The sequence below is a fragment of the Megachile rotundata genome, chromosome 8, assembly GCF_050947335.1.
Source record: "Megachile rotundata isolate GNS110a chromosome 8, iyMegRotu1, whole genome shotgun sequence".
Taxonomy (NCBI): Eukaryota; Metazoa; Arthropoda; class Insecta; order Hymenoptera; family Megachilidae; genus Megachile; species Megachile rotundata.
In genome coordinates, this window is record NC_134990.1 from 6,458,137 (window position 1) to 6,475,737 (window position 17,601).

General features: G+C 30.2%; 3 protein-coding genes and 1 long non-coding RNA gene across 6 annotated transcripts in view; 2 read left to right on the top strand and 2 right to left on the bottom strand.

Annotated features, from left to right (window-relative positions):
• Positions 1–11,491, bottom strand: part of LOC100883363 (neuronal calcium sensor 2) — a 214,689-nt gene extending 203,198 nt beyond the window's left edge. Inside the window, exon 1 of the mRNA XM_012288004.2 lies at positions 10,942–11,491. The gene's annotated coding sequence lies outside the window, so the exon portion shown is untranslated. The remainder of the gene's footprint in view (positions 1–10,941) is intronic.
• The window catches only part of Nca (neurocalcin homolog), a 238,087-nt gene extending 226,431 nt beyond the window's left edge, over positions 1–11,656 (bottom strand). Inside the window, exon 1 of one of the 2 annotated variants that reach the window (XM_003704423.3) lies at positions 11,498–11,656. The gene's annotated coding sequence lies outside the window, so the exon portion shown is untranslated. The remainder of the gene's footprint in view (positions 1–11,497) is intronic. The other variant, XM_076534632.1, reaches the window with a different exon arrangement.
• Positions 3,377–7,324, top strand: LOC143265025 (uncharacterized). The gene is made up of 3 exons (XR_013039088.1): positions 3,377–3,661; positions 5,712–6,007; positions 6,089–7,324. It is a non-coding gene; the product is annotated as an uncharacterized LOC143265025 (long non-coding RNA).
• A 1,372-nt stretch (positions 11,657–13,028) lies between the features above and the next one.
• Positions 13,029–15,012, top strand: RfC4 (replication factor C subunit RfC4). 2 transcript variants are annotated; one of them, XM_003704479.3, is made up of 6 exons: positions 13,029–13,203; positions 13,666–13,933; positions 14,016–14,264; positions 14,349–14,558; positions 14,654–14,767; positions 14,848–15,012. In XM_003704479.3, the coding sequence occupies exons 1-6, from the start codon at positions 13,091–13,093 to the stop codon at positions 14,947–14,949; spliced, it is 1,056 nt and encodes a 351-aa protein (XP_003704527.1). In that variant the 5' UTR covers positions 13,029–13,090; the 3' UTR covers positions 14,950–15,012. The 2 variants fall into 2 exon arrangements, with proteins under 2 accessions (XP_003704527.1, XP_012143385.1); XM_012287995.2 differs by lacking the exon at positions 13,029–13,203 and adding an exon at positions 13,258–13,301.
• Positions 15,013–17,601: the final 2,589 nt, after the last annotated feature.

Here is a 17,601-nt window from a genome sequence, read left to right on the forward strand (position 1 = left end):
AATTATAAAAGATATACATATATATCTTATAACAACTCAGATAATTACAATTAACTATCATTGTTTTTCAATTAACTGCAATTACCTATAATAACTTAATGTAATTGTAATTACATTAATTATTATTGTACACATCCGTAAGTAATGACTGTCCCTATAAAAACTGTAATGACTATATAACTAAACAGACAAATAACAAATAAATATGCAATTAAATCTGCACTTATGTCTTTACTTCTCAATCCACATGTGTACATAATACAATCATTACAATTCCAATAACTATTATCATGAAAAGGCAATTAGTATCTATCATTTCATCAACAAATAATTTTCAATCCATTCTCTGCACAAGAAACTACTCTGCACATTTCACAGAATGAAAATGAAGTTACAACGAGAGTGTATAAAAACTTACGAATCAATTTGACAGCTTTCGCGCCAGCTTCCAGAGTATCATTTTAACGAGAAACCGACAGTGACGGAAATGATCGATCGTTTCTCTGTTATCAAGCGTCGATTCATTAACGGACTGATAAAGGTTATTTATCGTTCATTATGACGCTCGATTATAGTAAAACGATATTAAATGATTATTGCGGGGCAATCGCACGATCGGTGAACCTAACAAAAGTGTGTATTCTTACTTATCTCTGTTTTCTTTGTACATATGACAATTATCTCGTTACACGTTATTTTAATATGTGCTCGAAAGCGATCAATATTTTTATCTCGCCGTTCACAAATCACTGACGAAGCATTTGGTAGTACAGAAATGTTGCAATTTAGTGAATAGGACTATCTTGAATCATGAAATTTGAAAATATGGAAATTAAAAAATTTACGAATCTCACAATTTGAGAATTTCAGAAATCTGGAGGTTTAAAAACTCGACAATATAGGAGTTTGGAGATGTAAGAATATAGGAACTTAGTATTATATATAAAGATTTAACGATTTAGGGACATTTTTAACGTAGGCACATTGCGAACTAGGTACACTACCGTCCGTAAGTATCCAGACACCAGCGAAATATGCATTCGCGTTGCATGAAGGTTATTCAAGTATCTGCAACAGTAACAAAAATCGATTTTTTTTCTGCGAAGGTCAGAATACTGGAACGTTTTTCGATTGATAATTCTCGTTTGGAACTCATATCTCGATGAAAAAGAAGCTACAGACGAACTAAACCGAAACTGTCGAGTGCGTAGCGTTACCTCCATTCTTATCTCCACTGAGGGAACCTAAACATCTTCCAACAGTTTACAAACACTCGAAACATATCGAAGAACCCTATGAATACGTTCTACACCATAGAAATGAAACACAGTAGAAATTAAAATTTTTTTTAGAATCGAAAGCGTTTCATTAGATTCACAAATTTGGACTTTGTACTTCTGGACATGAATTTTACTTTCACACTTTCATTGTATAATTTGTACTTAAAAATTAATTCTATTACGTAATGACACCTCAAAAAAGATAATAATAATTATTACAAATGATATGAAAACCCTAAATACCTTTCGTACAAAGTTCAACTATGTTTTATGTAACGAAACGAAGTGTCCGGATACTTATGGACGGTAGTGTATATAGTATATTGTGATCTAGGTACATTGCGAAATAGGAGTATTTTGATATAGGGATTTTTAGATCTAGGAAGATTTCAACTTGGGGATTTTCGAATCTGGGGAAATTTCCATTTAGGGATATTTGAATCTAGGGAAATTTCAACTTAGGGATATTCGAATTTAGAAAAATTCTCATCTAGGGATATTTGAATTTAGGGAAATTTAAACTTAGGGATATTCGAATCTAAGGTAATTTCCATCTCGGGATATTTGAATCTAGAGGATTTCCATCTAGGGATATTTGAATCTAGAGGATTTCCATCTAGGGATATTTGAATCTAGAGGATTTCCATCTAGGGATATTTGAATCTCGTGAAATTTCAATTTAGGGATATTTGAATCTAGCGCAATTTCCATCTCGAGATATTCGAATCTAGCGCAGTTTCCAGCTAGGGATATTCGAATCTAGAGCAATTTCTATCTAGGGATATTTGAATCTAGGGAAATTTCAACGTAGCTACATTCGAATCTAGGGAAATTTCCATCTAGGGGAATTTCCGTTGAGGAGTATTTGTGTCTAGGGGAATTTTCATCTAGCGAAATTTCCCTTTAAGAATATTTAAATCTAGAAAAATTTCTTCTAGGGAATTTCTATTGAGGAATATTTGTATCTAGGGAGATTTTCATCTAATAATATTTAAATCTATGGTAATTTCCGTCGAAGAATATTTGGATCTAGTGGGTTTCCACATAGGGATATTTCAATCTGCGGGAATTTCCATCTAGGGATATTTGGATATAGGGGAATTTCCATCTGTAGCTATTTGACTCTAGGCAGACGTCAATCTAGGGTTATTGGAATATTTGAATCTAGGGAAATTTTCAACCAGTAATATTGGGATCTAGGGATATTGAGACAGAGGGATTTAATTGTGTTGGGTTTTAGGAATATTGAGGTCTAAGGATACTAGGATATAGGGATACTGCGATCTAGGAATGTTGCGATCTAAGGTTGTTAAGATTTAGAAATATAGAAACTGAAGTATTTAAAGATTTGGAAATTTGGAACAGCGAGAATTTAAAAATTTGAAAATTTTGGTATTTTTAAATATGTGGACTCAATGACTTTAATATTTGTATGTATAAAAATTGCAGAACTTGGGAATTTGGAAATTTTATGAGCTTTTGTGTCGCGGAATTTGAAAATTCCTGTAGATGCATAATAATTTCCTCATCCAATGTATATGAAGAAGTTGTCCGGAATGTTGATTCTTATAAAGCAATCAAAAAGTATCGAAATGAATAACACTGTTCACATTCTGAATAATTAGCAACATTTCTTATTGACCTGTTTCGTCGTTTATCTTGCATATTTTTAACCAGCACATTATTTAATCGCATCGCTGCAGGTGGATCCTGAATCTGAAGATTTCGACTCAGCGATAACAATTCTACAATATAAGGTTCAAATTGCTCCTCTTAACGATACTCAGCAAGATTCAAAATCAATTCTAGGAACTGATACACAAACAATCCGCAACTGCGAGCATGCAGAACTATAGCGAAAAGATACCGCATATCTTTTTCGACAATTACAGCGATAAAAATTCATGTGATTGTCGTGACGCAGGAGTATCGACGATAAAGAAATTCAAGCGCTATCGTATGCAGAAATAAAAACGAAAAACCTGTTCGATTGTACGAGGAAGATAACAGGCAACAACAGTTCTCCACAACCTCTGATCGATTTGTGAGATTTTTACTCTTTCTTCGCGTGAACTTCTAATAATAAACGTAATTCAGTTACTATGAACTATTAACGACTGTTAGAGTGCAAGAAGTTACTTGCTATGTTACTCTTATAATACTTTTGTTAAATTGTTTGTGAAACGCAAATAGTGTTAATTACGCGTAAAAAAGCTATATTCACGCATGAGTGTTTTAATGACGTCACCGGATAAGAGAGGTCTCGGGAAGTATAATACTGAATTAGACAGAGATTACGATAATTTTAGGTTAGGTTAGGTCAGTCGGAAATAATCGATTCAACCTACCCAAACACTACCATAATTTAATTTAAACCATTTGTAAGTCTAATGTGATCTTAAAAGAACTAATTTAATCTTAGTTTTAATGGTCTCAATCTAAATCAATCATAACACATTTAATTCAAGTTAATCTAATTTTAATAGATTTAATTGGACCTAAGTTAATTTTAAAGGGGTTAATATAACCTAACCTAACAAGTTTAGCAGAGGTTCGCGTTGTGCAGTAACATTTCGGGAATGACTATAGCTGTTTACACGAACAATATTTGCAATAATATTTATTTAATAATTTATTGTGCGTGATAATTTATTTGATTATTTATGTGATAACTTATGTAATAACTTATTCAATATTTTATTTGATAATTTGTTCGATAATTTATTTGATAATTTATTCGATAATTTATTTGATACTTAATTTCATAATTTATTTAATAGTAGTCATTCCCCACTTAAAAGTTTGATAATGAGAGAATATCGAATTACGCGTCATTTATAATTAAACCAATAAAAATGAGAACGTGTTAGAGCAATAAACAATGAACGTCCATTATTAAATATCCGGTTTGCAATTTATGTGGGGCAGTAAACGTACTGAATGTTCTAGAAAGATTGTAAATATAACCTAAAAACTGCAAATTCTTCATAGTATACCACTGCATGTTTACATGCAACCACATACCTATTTGACCTATTCAACATAATTACCATGTAGTATAAATTGATCCCAACAATTTAGAAGAATTATTCTAGTGCTTTCTGGTATAATTAAATATTATTGCCTCCCAGAAAAGCGATTGAAAATTCCTGTGATAAGTATTACAAAATAAATATGAAATGATTTAGAATTACAAAAATTAAAAAGTGTAAATTTATAATATTAGATGCAATGTTTGATGCAATATTAAAATTATGTTCACATAATTGCATCTATACACAAATTTGAATTTTAAATGCTAAAATTGCAAAAATGTGTATGTAAAAGTATGTGTATGTAATTATGTAAACATAATTTTAATAATCTAGCAATAATTGTAATAATATGTAAATTCTAGTATTGCATTTACGAATTTGAATTTTAAATTGGAAAAATTAAGATGTGTATACACAGGCAATATTACAATTATGTAAACATAATACTAATAGTACGTAAACATAATTTTAGTATTGCATTTATGTACAGTAAAAACTTTTGAAGTTCTAAATTATTCCACACATATTTCATCTTCTTAAATGCTAGAATAGTGTCATAGATATAATATTATATACATGACTACATATGTGTAACATGACAATTACGTAAACTTCATTACGTAAACATAACTCTAATATTGTATTTATGTACAAATTTGAATTGCTAGAGTATTGAATTATTCCATAGATATTTAATTTGATTAAATGCTATTAGAATATTATATGTATAGCATTGTTGTATATACAATATACACAAATATGTAATAATATATACATTGTATATAAATATAATATGACAACTACATAAACTTAATTATGCAAATATAATTTTACTATTGCAACTATATATACATTTAAATTTTTGAAATTCTAAATTACTTCATAGGATTTAATTTGATTAAATGCCAGAATTGTGTAATAATATATACATATCTATATAAATATAATATGTCAACTACGTAAACTTAATTATGTAAATATAATTCTACATTATTCTATAAGTATTAATATGATTAAATGGTAGAATAATATTATGTATTAGAATAATATAGTATTAGAATTCTGCGAACCTAATTATGTAAACACAATTCTAATATTATATCTATATACACTTTTGAGGTTTTAATGTTCTAAATTATTTCACAGGTGTTTAATCTACTGAAATCCTAGAATTGTGTATACATACATGTATATACATTATATAAATAACATTATATAATATTATTTATATACATTATATGTATATATATACATTATATGTATATATATATATATATATATATATATAGTACATACATTATATGTGTAGATATTATAGATGTTAAATGACAATTACATAAACGTGTGTAAATACAATTCTAGTATAGCATCCATATACACATTTGTATTTTTGCAGTTCTAGATTGTTCCATAGGTGTTCGATCTGCTTAAATAGAGATAAATTCGATGAATGGTCGTAACCTAATTTCCACGTAGCAAGCGTCTATATGATGCAAGAAGTCGGCACAAATAATACTAGGATTCTGTAATTATTCGATATAATCTGTGAAGTTCGCAATGGAATGTGTCAGAACGAACGCGAGAATATAGGTAATTCCAGAACGAATGTGGAACAAGTTCTAAGCGACAAACGCAAAATGGACTGTAATTATAATCTTTTGAAATGGCGGAGAACAGAGATCAGGCTTCGCGGTATGTACCAGTTATGCCTCGGGGAGCATCAAAACTTTTAATTTTCAAATATTCGGCTGTTAATAAAGTTGAACTCGTTAGGAATAGTTGGTGTAAACTTCAAGTGAAAATTTTAGAATATGACGCGGTTACAGGAGCGATACAGTGGCACGTACTGCAAACTTCCCTGGGGAAAATAGCGGCGTAAAAAAACAATGCGCTATTTGGTGACTTTAGAAATTTAGAGATTTTCAAATATTTTAGGTTAAAACTTTCGGAACTTGAGAATATGGAAAATTTAATAACTGAGAAATTTGAATATTTGGGAATGTGAAAATATACATGTGCAGATTTTTGATATTGGAAATTTGATATTTTAGAAATTTCGAAATTTCGAAATTGGATTTTTGATTTTGATAATTTGATATTTTGGGGATTTGGAAATTTTTCAGTTTAGAATTCATTTGAGAATTTGGGAATTTTAAGATTTAGAACTCTGGGGAATTTCGAATTTGAAAATAGTGGAACTAGAAAACTGAAAAATTTTAAAATTAACGAAATTAAAAATTTGAGAAATTCGAAATTTTTGAATATTTGGTTTTGTTACATAGACATCTTTGGAATTTAGAAATTTTGTAATTCAGTTATTTTTAATTCTGAAATTAAAAAATTTGAATTTTTTTATTTGAAAATTTAGAAGTTTGAAAATTTAGGGATTAAAAAATTGGTGAGTTCAGGATTTTGGAATTTTAGAGAATTTAAAAAAATTAAAATTGGACGAAAGTATTGGAACTAGACACATCTTATATAATCTAAATAATAATAAACCTACATAATATTAAACCAGTGGTTCTCAACTTGTTATGAAGCATTTTGTAGAACGGTTGTCATATCTATTTTTAGTTAACGATTTTTTATTTCTTATTTTACTTTACTCCTAACAATATGTTTACATATTGTTGTTATAATCCACTAATGATATAACACTAAATTTTCATAAATCTAGTATTTCAAATTAATCTCCTTTTCTTGTTTGCTACAATTCTCATTTTATTTCAAATATTGTAACTATAAAATTACACTACTAATTTTATGTTATCGCGTATTTTACCCTATTATGGCACACCTTACCAACAAATAAAAAAAAAAAATTCTAAAAGAATAATAATGTCAATATATTATTACCATAATAATACAAAAGTAGTGCTCCTACATTTTCAATAAAAAATTATAAATAATTTCAATTTATATAATAAAAATATATAAATATTTTTAATAAGTCTTTAGTTTCTATAATTGTGCGATGAAAGAATCCGAAAAAATTGTATATGCTACTGCGTCTGTAATGTTTCAGAATTTTTTCAGAATTTTCATCCGACATTAAATAGAAAAAATAGGACAAAAACTGGAATTCCGATTTTTTCCGTTACTACTCATCCCGTCTCTCCCCCCTTGAGATAGGAGGTTCAACCTTGGTGTGAGAAGTTTTTTTTGAATGCGCTATCAAATGACGTATTGCAAGTTTCATTTGGCTGAAGGACACATTTGACCATCATATTCCTCTCTTATTAACGTTATGTTCATGGTTGTGCGATCAACAGTTAATTTTAGGTTAAAAATAAAGTAAATGAGTGAAGAAGCATAAATTAATTTACACAATTACTCTTTAACTCGACAGAAGTTAGCCTCATGTGATGACGAGGTTTCGACAAAAGCATCTCAAGAATTTCTATAATTTAAAATAAGGAAGAATATATAATTTTGACGTGCTTCGTGAAACCAGTGTTAAAGGAGAGGAGGACCCGATATTATAAAAAGCGATTTAAAATACATTTGAAAGCATCGAGATAAAGTTTGATAAGCGAATAACTCTACCTCGTTTTATTATAACCGTCTATCGGGAATATCAAACGCATCGTGTAAACAGATTTAACTGAATAATAATGAAACCGGGGAAAAGCGGACAGAGGGATGCGAGTTAAACAGAAATAAATAAGCTACGTCCTTCCAACGTTCCGATGCACGTCGAATATCAAGAACAAACGGAAACGATTATCGACACATCGAAATACATAAATAGAATAACGCAATCGCGAGACAATGTGTAATTTGCGTAATTAGTGAATTTTCCGCGTAATCGATTAGGCATGACAGTCATCAACGCCGAGGCAAATTAGATGCAAATTGTTTTCACTATTCTACCGGAATTCAAATTTTATTCAAAATACAAAAGGGAGAGAAATAGCTTGCAGAAATATTTTTATCGATTAACGTGTTTGCCTGTTTTTATCTGGGTTAAAAATAGAGTTTTAGAATTAAAAGAAGAATTATTAGGAAATGACAACGTAATAGCAGCACGCTGGTGAATAGTGCAGGTTTTCCTGGGGAATATATCGACGCGGAAGAATGAGGACACAGTCGGAGAATTTTTAAATTCAGAAATTTTGGGATTTGCGAGTTTGGTAATTTTTTAACTAGGGAATTTGGAAACTTACGAAGCGTGAAAATTTAGGGAGTTTGAAATTTAGTATTTTAGTGATTTTTGATTTTAGAAATTTGGGATTTGAGGGATCTGAAAATTCAGAATTAAGGAATTTGAATATTGAGAAATCTAGGAAATTTTGAATTTGTAAATATTGAAATCGGATGACACTGAAACTTAGATATTATCGAATTTAAAACATTTGCAATTTACGAAATTTAGTAATTTTGGAATTTGAGGATTTCAAAATCTAGGGAATTTTGCATTTGAGGCTGTTGAAATCTGGGGAATTTTGGATTTGACAATATTGAAATTAGATGGCTTGGAAACTTAGAAATTGTGAAATCTGAAACTTTTGATATTTAAAAAATTGAGTAATTTTTGAATTTGATGATTTTTAAATCTAGGGAATTTTGGATTTGACAATTATGAAATTATATGACTTATAAAAATTGTCGAATCTAATACATTTCAAATTTAAGGCATTTATATTTCATATTTATTGGAATTTGAGGATTTCAAAATCTAGGGAATTTTAGGTTTAAAAATATTGAAATTACCAAGTTATGGAAAAGTTTGGAAGTTATAGAAGTTAAAGATCTACACTATTTGGGAATTTGGAAATTCAAAATATTAGGAATTTGTGGTTTGTTAAATTTGGTATTTTTATAATTTGGAAATTTATGAATTTACAGATTTTAAGATTTTATAACTTAATAATTTGAGAAATTGGGAAATTAAATATTTAAATATTTGGGGATTTCTAGGTTTAAAAATATTAGAATTAGGGAATTTACGAACTTAAAAATTTATGAATCTTAAAATATTGAAATTCAAGGATGTGAAAATATAGAAATGTATATTTGAGTTAATTCCTAATCGATTCCAATGGAATTGAAATATGTTGTCAAGAATAACAGCCCAAATAATTTGAATTCTATACATAACCACCTTCCGACTTCGATTTCTAAGATACGATCAAAAAACTTGGGTTAAATTTACATAAGGAGTACAGATATTTATGGATTATCAGGACACAAATACTGTGTCTCAATTTGGTACAGTCTAGAACTATATACAGTGATATCCGGATATATGACCGCAATCCACTATATTATATTATGTGCATTATATAAAAAGTATTCTTTAAAAAGATGCAATACAATAACTAATTAATAATAGAATATATAACTGGTAATAAAAATCCCTAGAGTTAACTGTTAATATGAGTAAGGAAAATTTACTGAGAATGTCATCTATAAGTATATGCATATTTCAAGATCAATGTAATTAGTGGGAAAACCACTATTTTGAATAATTATCAATTAAAATTATGATGTATTGAAGCAGACATATACAGAGTATATAGAGTGTATTGTATAGCTGGGATAAATTAAAAGAATTAAATTGTGAAAGGAACAAAAATTAAATATTAAAAAGTAAAAGTAATCATGAACAAATTCATGAATATTTTGTTTAATTACTACTACTCTTGTCATGAAAAAATGGCGATTTTTTATACGTTTGTCATGCATTAAAAAATTCATTTATAGTATTTAAAATAAATATTAAAATTTTCTACTGAAAATTTGTAAATTAAGGGATACCTAAATTTTTAATAAATTAATAAATTTCTGATTTTAAAATCTGAAAATTCGAAAATCTCTAAATATAAGAATTTGTGAATTTAAGAATTCAAAAGGAACCAAAAAATGTATAAATTTCTCAATTTATACATTTGGAAATTTTTCTAAGTAAATTATTAAACTTAGTCCAATTATTAAAAACATGTCCAAGTTTAACAACTTAATTTGTAAATTAAGAATTTACGAATTAGAAGAACTACAAGTTCGTAAATGAAAAAGTTTTAAATTTATGGCTTCATAAATTTGAAAACTCTGTCAAAACCATGATAGCGAGGGGGGTTAATAAATGCGCCACTAATAAACATGGAAGTTCGTACAAAAGAAATCTCTCTCAACCGACAATATAAATGTTGGCAATATAACGCTAATCTACTAAATGTAGCTTACAATTTTTGTATTTGATTGTCAAAAATTGGATGGGAGTATTCGTTACGGTTTTCTTTCTTGTACACCTTATTGCAGCATGCACGGTGCAAACGAATGCCCGCGAGCTCACTGCGGGCACTTAATCTACGCATCACCACTTTATAATACTAATTCACAAAGTTATGGTACGGGAATTCCCACCCAGTGCACTGTATCGTAAGCTCTTACATCACGCAAGAAAATTTCAAAAGAGCGGGAGATTATTTCGATTTGAATTCACGTACCGATTACACGAAGTCAATTCAAAAGACTTCGTTGCTGCGTGTTCTATGCGACCTTTCGGACGCGAAATCGGATTGTTGTATCCTCCACGAATATTTTTCATGAACCTTTGTACGATCGAGTGACGCTGAGTTAATTAAAATACGAGGTAAACGTAAAGGATAAAGTAATCAACTCACCGAACACTGCTGTGTAGTAAATTGTTCGGTGCGTAGCAAGCCGAGACAGCGTGTCGTTCGTTCAGCATGGCGTGATGTGTCAAAGACGCACACGACGTTTCTTCTTTCTTCAGGTTTAAACACGCGCGACACACGAACGAAGTATGTTCGAAACGAAAAGATAAACGACAAATCGAAACATTTCACGGACGCACACGTTCACGCATCGACAACCGCATCCACACACCTGACACATCATGCACGCATACACGTAGCATCGCTGGGAAAATCGTACACACATCAGGCACACAATCGCAGAATCATACGTGGTGCATTCGTGTATCGTCGGTAAGCCTAAACGGGACCAATGACGGACTTTTAATCGACGATTCATTAAAAACCAGGTAACCTGTACCTGTATCGAAACGAACGATACTGCGGCCCGTACACTATATACTTGAACGGAACGGCCGTGCGAGAAAAACGATTTTCAGGAAAGCCCGGTTTCCTGACACAAATTGACCGATTCAATTTGGAATGCGAATACATGAACGAAACGTCGTTTCGCCCTACTAACCTATGCGTTGTACGTCGACCGGTTGTCACGATTATTCAACGAGTTCAAAACATTTCCGCGACACTGACTCGTGCAGATATCACGACGGCTGCCATATTGGAATCTTATTCCGCGAGCCACCAACGAGATACTTGTGAAAGAGGGACAATCTTGCGAGATTTTGTTGGACGCGAAAAATTTGCACGAACCGCGCGCCCTCTTTGGAAATATCGCGATATTTTCAACGGATATGACTGTTACCTGCTAACCGATACACGTGAGAACGGTAAATAATTTATTGATTTGGAATTGTTCGCAGTGAATCAGCATTAATTATTAAACAAACGACAGAGTAGTATATCTTGTTCTGCTTATGATTTATTTGGGAGCAGTTTTCGTTGATACACTTTTTTACAGCTTTCTAGGTTATATTATTGTTCAGTGCCTGTATGTACAATCTTTTGAAAGAATAAAAATTTTATTATTTTATTGTTTTATTTGCTACTTTATTGCTTTACTGTTTTGCTACTTTCTTATTTGATTATTTTACTATTTTACTATTTTATTATTTCACTATTTCATTATACTACCATTCTACTATAGTACTATTGTTTTGTACTACTTTCTTACTGCATTACTTTAGTACTATATCATTATTTTAATTTACTACTATATCAGATTACTGCTGTGCTGCTATACTGTTATGTTACTTTACAAGAATACTATTTTACTTCTGTATGCTACATTTTTACTATACTACTTAACTACTACAATATTATATTACTATACTACTATAATATGAATTCTACTGTACAATTATTCTACTATTATTCTATTATTTTACTATACTAATGGTTTCTGTCACCACTATATATTTCTTATTATTCTACATTTATTACTATACTACTATACTATCATCTTTGTCATTATACTATTTTATTATTTTTTTTATTATTTTAATATTCTACTGTACCACTATACTGTTATTTCACTGTTAAATCATACTATTATTTCATTACTATTACCACTATTATTACCACTAATTATACTATGCAACTATTGTACTGTTCTACTATTACACTACAACTTTATTTCTATTTTACTGTTCTACAAATTATATTGTCGTTTCAAAAATTCAGTATAAATTTCGCTGACGTTTAAAAAAATTTTGCATATGAATTTGCAAATTTGGCAATTTGTCAACGATTTCCAAAATTTGTAAATTTAAAATCTACAATTTCGTAGATATGTAAATTTGAAATTCAAAAAATTTCTTAATCCCTTAATTTAAAGATTTAAATATTTTTAAATTTCTAAAATTAAAAATTTATAAATTTAGATCTTTGTGATCTTGAAAACTCGCAAATCCGAAAATTCTTAAATTTAATAGATAATAAAATGATTACAAACGTAAATGCTCGTTGCCATTTTCAAATTTTAGCAACATTCCTTTATTATCGACAGCTATAACCGTATTGTTAACAGATAATACAGTTTTCTCTTTTATCACTGACACAAAATTTACAAAAATACGACCTTCGTTCTTATTGCGTAGTCCATGGTCAAATAGATTATGCGTAAATTTTTCCCGCGTTTCGAGCTAAAATTTTAAAGATGGGTGGTATAGATGCTACTGACGAGCCCATGGAGGTTGAATGTTTACCATCAACAAGTGGTTATGTTGATAAAAAAAAACAAAAAGATCTTAAAACAGCACATTTACCATGGTACGTTTTTATCGTTAATTAGAATGTAATTCATTTCGAAGTAAGGTTAATGTAGTTGAGGTTAAGTTTATGAATGCGCCGGTGATTTTGAAAGCAGCGTAAGTCAAGAAAGGAACAAAAATTCTTCTTGTTTTCGTATTCCATATTTATGTTATAATATTGTGAAAGAATCCTCATAAAATTTTAATGTTAAAATACAATATTAATAAAAGTTAATAACACAATTTTAATTATCTGTAACGCAAATAAATATATTGATTTTTTACTTGATTTGTTTAAGAAGTTTAAATATTATTAATTTTGGAAAGCTTGTTGTTATATAAGTTACTCATGAAATTTTGTATGGTAGATAAACAGAAATACACAAGATGTGCAAAGACGTATCTAGCTTTTGGGAAAAATATTGTTTAAGACGCCTAAACACAATAACTTTATAACTATAAATAATAAATAATGTTTTAGGATTGAAAAGTATCGACCCCAAGTATTTTCAGATATTGTTGGAAATGAAGACACTGTATCCAGGCTGTCTGTATTTGCAAAAAATGGAAACTGCCCTAATATTATTATTGCCGGTCCACCCGGAGTCGGTAAAACTACAACGATTTTATGTTTAGCGCGTATCCTCTTAGGGCCTGCTTTTAAAGAGGCAGTATTGGAATTAAATGCTTCGAACGACAGAGGAATAGATGTTGTGAGAAATAAAATCAAAATGTTTGCACAAAAAAGGGTAAAAGATTTCATGTGTATTTTAGCCAAGATTTTGTTTTCCATGATTTCGTAATACATAATTTTTGTTTATTTAACATCAGGTAAACCTTGACAAAGGCAAACACAAAATAATTATTTTAGATGAGGCTGATAGCATGACAGATGGTGCACAACAAGCATTACGTAGAACTATGGAGATATACAGTAACACTACAAGATTTGCATTAGCTTGTAATAACAGTGAGAAAATAATTGAACCAATACAGTCACGTTGTGCTATGTTAAGATACGGAAAACTTACGGATGCACAAGTTTTAGCAAAAATACTTGAAGTGTGCCAAAAAGAAAACGTATGTAAGAACTTCTCATGAAATTTTTATGTTACTTATTGCAATTTTGTAATAATATTCATGAATGATTATATGTTTGAATAGGTTTCATACACAGATGATGGTTTAGAAGCAATCGTATTTACAGCACAAGGTGACATGAGACAAGCACTAAATAATTTACAGTCCACATATAATGGTTTTGGTCATGTAAATAGTGAAAATGTTTTTAAAGTTTGTGATGAACCTCACCCGTTGCTTGTTAAAGAAATGCTTGAGTTTTGTACACAGAGTAATATTGGCAAAGCGTATCAGGTAGAATAATTGTTAATTTTGTAAATTTTACAAATGTTGCAAAATTTACTTCAAACAATAGGTAGATTTAAGACGTATTTAATAAATATTAATAGGTGCTGCAGCATTTATGGAAAATGGGATATTCCGCGGAAGATTTAATCAGTAATATATTCAGAGTTTGTAAAAATTTACCAATTGATGAAACTTTAAAATTGGATTTTGTAAGGGTACGGTAACTTTTACATAAGTTTACATGTGAAAATTGTGTATTCTTGTAATATTTACACTTTATACTTTTCGATTTCAGGAAATAGGAATAACTCACTTAGGAATAGTAGACGGAATGAGTAGTTTATTACAATTGAACAGTCTTTTAGCTCGACTTTGTCAAAGAGCCAAACAATCTTAATAATAATACATAAGAAGTTGTCATTTTTAAAAATAAAGCTATTTGTATATTTGTATTATAAAATTATTTATTTTAAAGTATTTCACCCGAAGTTAATAGCGTCTCGAATAATCTTTATCCACCTATACGTCTCTATTTGTGTATTTCTCATCTTACATTTAGACTAGTAATCAAAAAAATTGTATTTCATCATAGATATTAATAATATAAAGTTCTTCATAATTAAACTTTAAATTGAAATTTACGTTCATAACAAAATCACGGCGATTTGATATGTAAAAGAAATATAAAGGATAACAGTTTATTGTAAAATAATTATTTCTAAAGTTAATAACATTCTGGAAGCTTCATTTTTACATGTAATTTACAATTTAAATTTTCGCGCGCGCTGCTTCAAAGCTGCATCATCAGATGGTTACTAAGGGATCTATAAAAAAAAATTGCATATTTTACACTGTAAGGCATTTTTACGTTCAGTTGACACTCACAAATTATTCTACGGCCAGGATAAAACTCAGAAAAATAAAGTTGCAGGAAATTTCAAGCTTTATATTATAAAGCTTGCAAAATTACATTTTATGGACTTTGGAATACTTAGCCATCTAGCGGTGAAAGGCAATAGAACTTAATTTTAAGTACAGTAAAGACTGGATAACTGCAACAAAATCGGGACCCAAGCGTTGCAGTTATAGAGTCGAGGTGTCGATTTTATGTTTACATTTGGCTCGAGCCGAGCGCTGAACGTAGAAAAGGACAGAGACTGAAAGAGAGAGAGGTCCGAGGAAAGAAAACAATCGGCAGAGACGTATCGATGTGACAACACTAATGCAACAGTAAAATTTTTTTATTTTTTGGTTTTGCTAAATATTACTTTTACCAATGTAATTGTGAGATTCTCCTGATCAAAATAAGACCAAACACGGCATAATTTGAACAACATTTGTTTATGTAGCAATATTGTTTGTTTTTTCGAGTGTATTGAGGTGCAATTTTATATGGAACCAAAAGACCATTATTCACCCGACTTTACTAAAAATTTAATTTTTAATAGCCTCTCACGTTCGCTCTCTGTCCTTTCGTACATTTAGCGGTCGACGCGAGCCAAATGTAAACAAAGAATCGACACCTCGACTCGATAACTGCAACACTTGTTCCCGATTTTGTTGCAGTTATCGAGTCGAGGTGTCGATTCTTAACTTTTAAATAGCCTCTCTCGTTCGCTCTCTGTCCTTTCCTACGTTTAGCGGTCGCCGTGAGTCAAATGTAAACAAAGAATCGACACCTCGACTTGATAACTGCAACAAAATCGGGAACAAGCGTTGCAGTTATCGAGTCGAGGTGTCGATTCCTTGTTTACATTTGGCTCGCGTCGACCGCTAAACGTAGGAAAGGACAGAGAGCGAACGAGTGAGGCTGTTTAAAATTAAATTTTTAGAGAAGTCTGAAAAAACAAACAATATTACTACATAAACAAATGTTGTTCAAATTATGCCGTGTTTGGTCTTATTTTGATCAGGAGAATTTCACAATTACATTGGTAAAAGTAATATTTAGTAAAACCAAAAAATAAAAAAGTTTTACTGTTGCATTAGTGTTGTCACATCGATACGCCGGTTCGGATTACATTACATACGCTGCTCGCTCGTCAAGTGACAAAATTCAAGGGGGATCCCCCTAAGTGGTGGGGATAGTAACGTTGCAGTTATCCAGTCCATCGTTTGTCGCAGTTATCCAGTCTTTACTGTACTTTACCTTAGTGAAATAACTTTTTCAATTTACTGGACAGTTTAAAGTGAAACTTCGGAAAACCGTCATATACCGTTATCAACCAAATCTTTGTAAATAAGCTCTTTTTTATAAAAGAAGATATCTGTGTGAATATTTTTTGGCGACTGGACAGAAAATTTTTTGTCATTCTTATGTCATTCCCTTTATCATCGACGAGGTACAGTATTATCGTAGTCTACCAGATGGTATTTCCTCACTAAAACCACTTGCGAAGGTGATTATGTCTCATAGCTCAATCTTCCACTCAACTTCGATCTCCAATAATAATAATAATAATAATAATAATAATAATAATAATAATAATAATAATAATAATAATAATAATAATAATAATAATAAAAAAAAAAAAAAAAAAAAAAAAAAGCTAAACTTTATTCAATCATTACTATTTTCCTTGGTTTAACGTACACTGATAGGTGGCATTACAGGTGCTGTTTTGAAAAGGATTCATTTAATTTTGAATATTCGAGTTTAATAGTCAATACTGTGCGACAAATTGATCCGAAAAGCAACATTAATTGGTTTTAGAATTTCTTATAAGTGCCAACATATCGGGAAAAGTCATACATGCACAAATTAAATTATAAACTTAGTTCCATTAGTTCACATTTTCTACCACTAGATGGCTGGGCACTTAAGATCCATAAATTGGAGTTTATATTTTCGAATATAATGCTTCCTACTTTTTGCAAAGTCATTTTGCCGACTTTGTCAAATCTGTATAACAATTTATGAGTGTCAACAAAACGTAAAACTGCTTTATTTTAGAGAAAATAGCATTTTCAGTTTTGATAGTTCACGTCTGGCTGCCAGGTGGCGCTACCTGTATTACTTTCAGACAATGTGAAAATACTTTTAAAATAC

Excerpts from the sequence above, each read along its gene's own strand:
- RfC4 (XM_003704479.3), top strand. The coding sequence starts at position 13,091 with ATGGGTGGTATAGATGCTACTGACGAGCCCATGGAGGTTGAATGTTTA. Across the intron at positions 14,559-14,653 it reads ATATTGGCAAAGCGTATCAG|GTGCTGCAGCATTTATGGAA; the intron begins GTAGAATAATTG and ends AAATATTAATAG. Across the intron at positions 14,768-14,847 it reads TAAAATTGGATTTTGTAAGG|GAAATAGGAATAACTCACTT; the intron begins GTACGGTAACTT and ends TTTCGATTTCAG.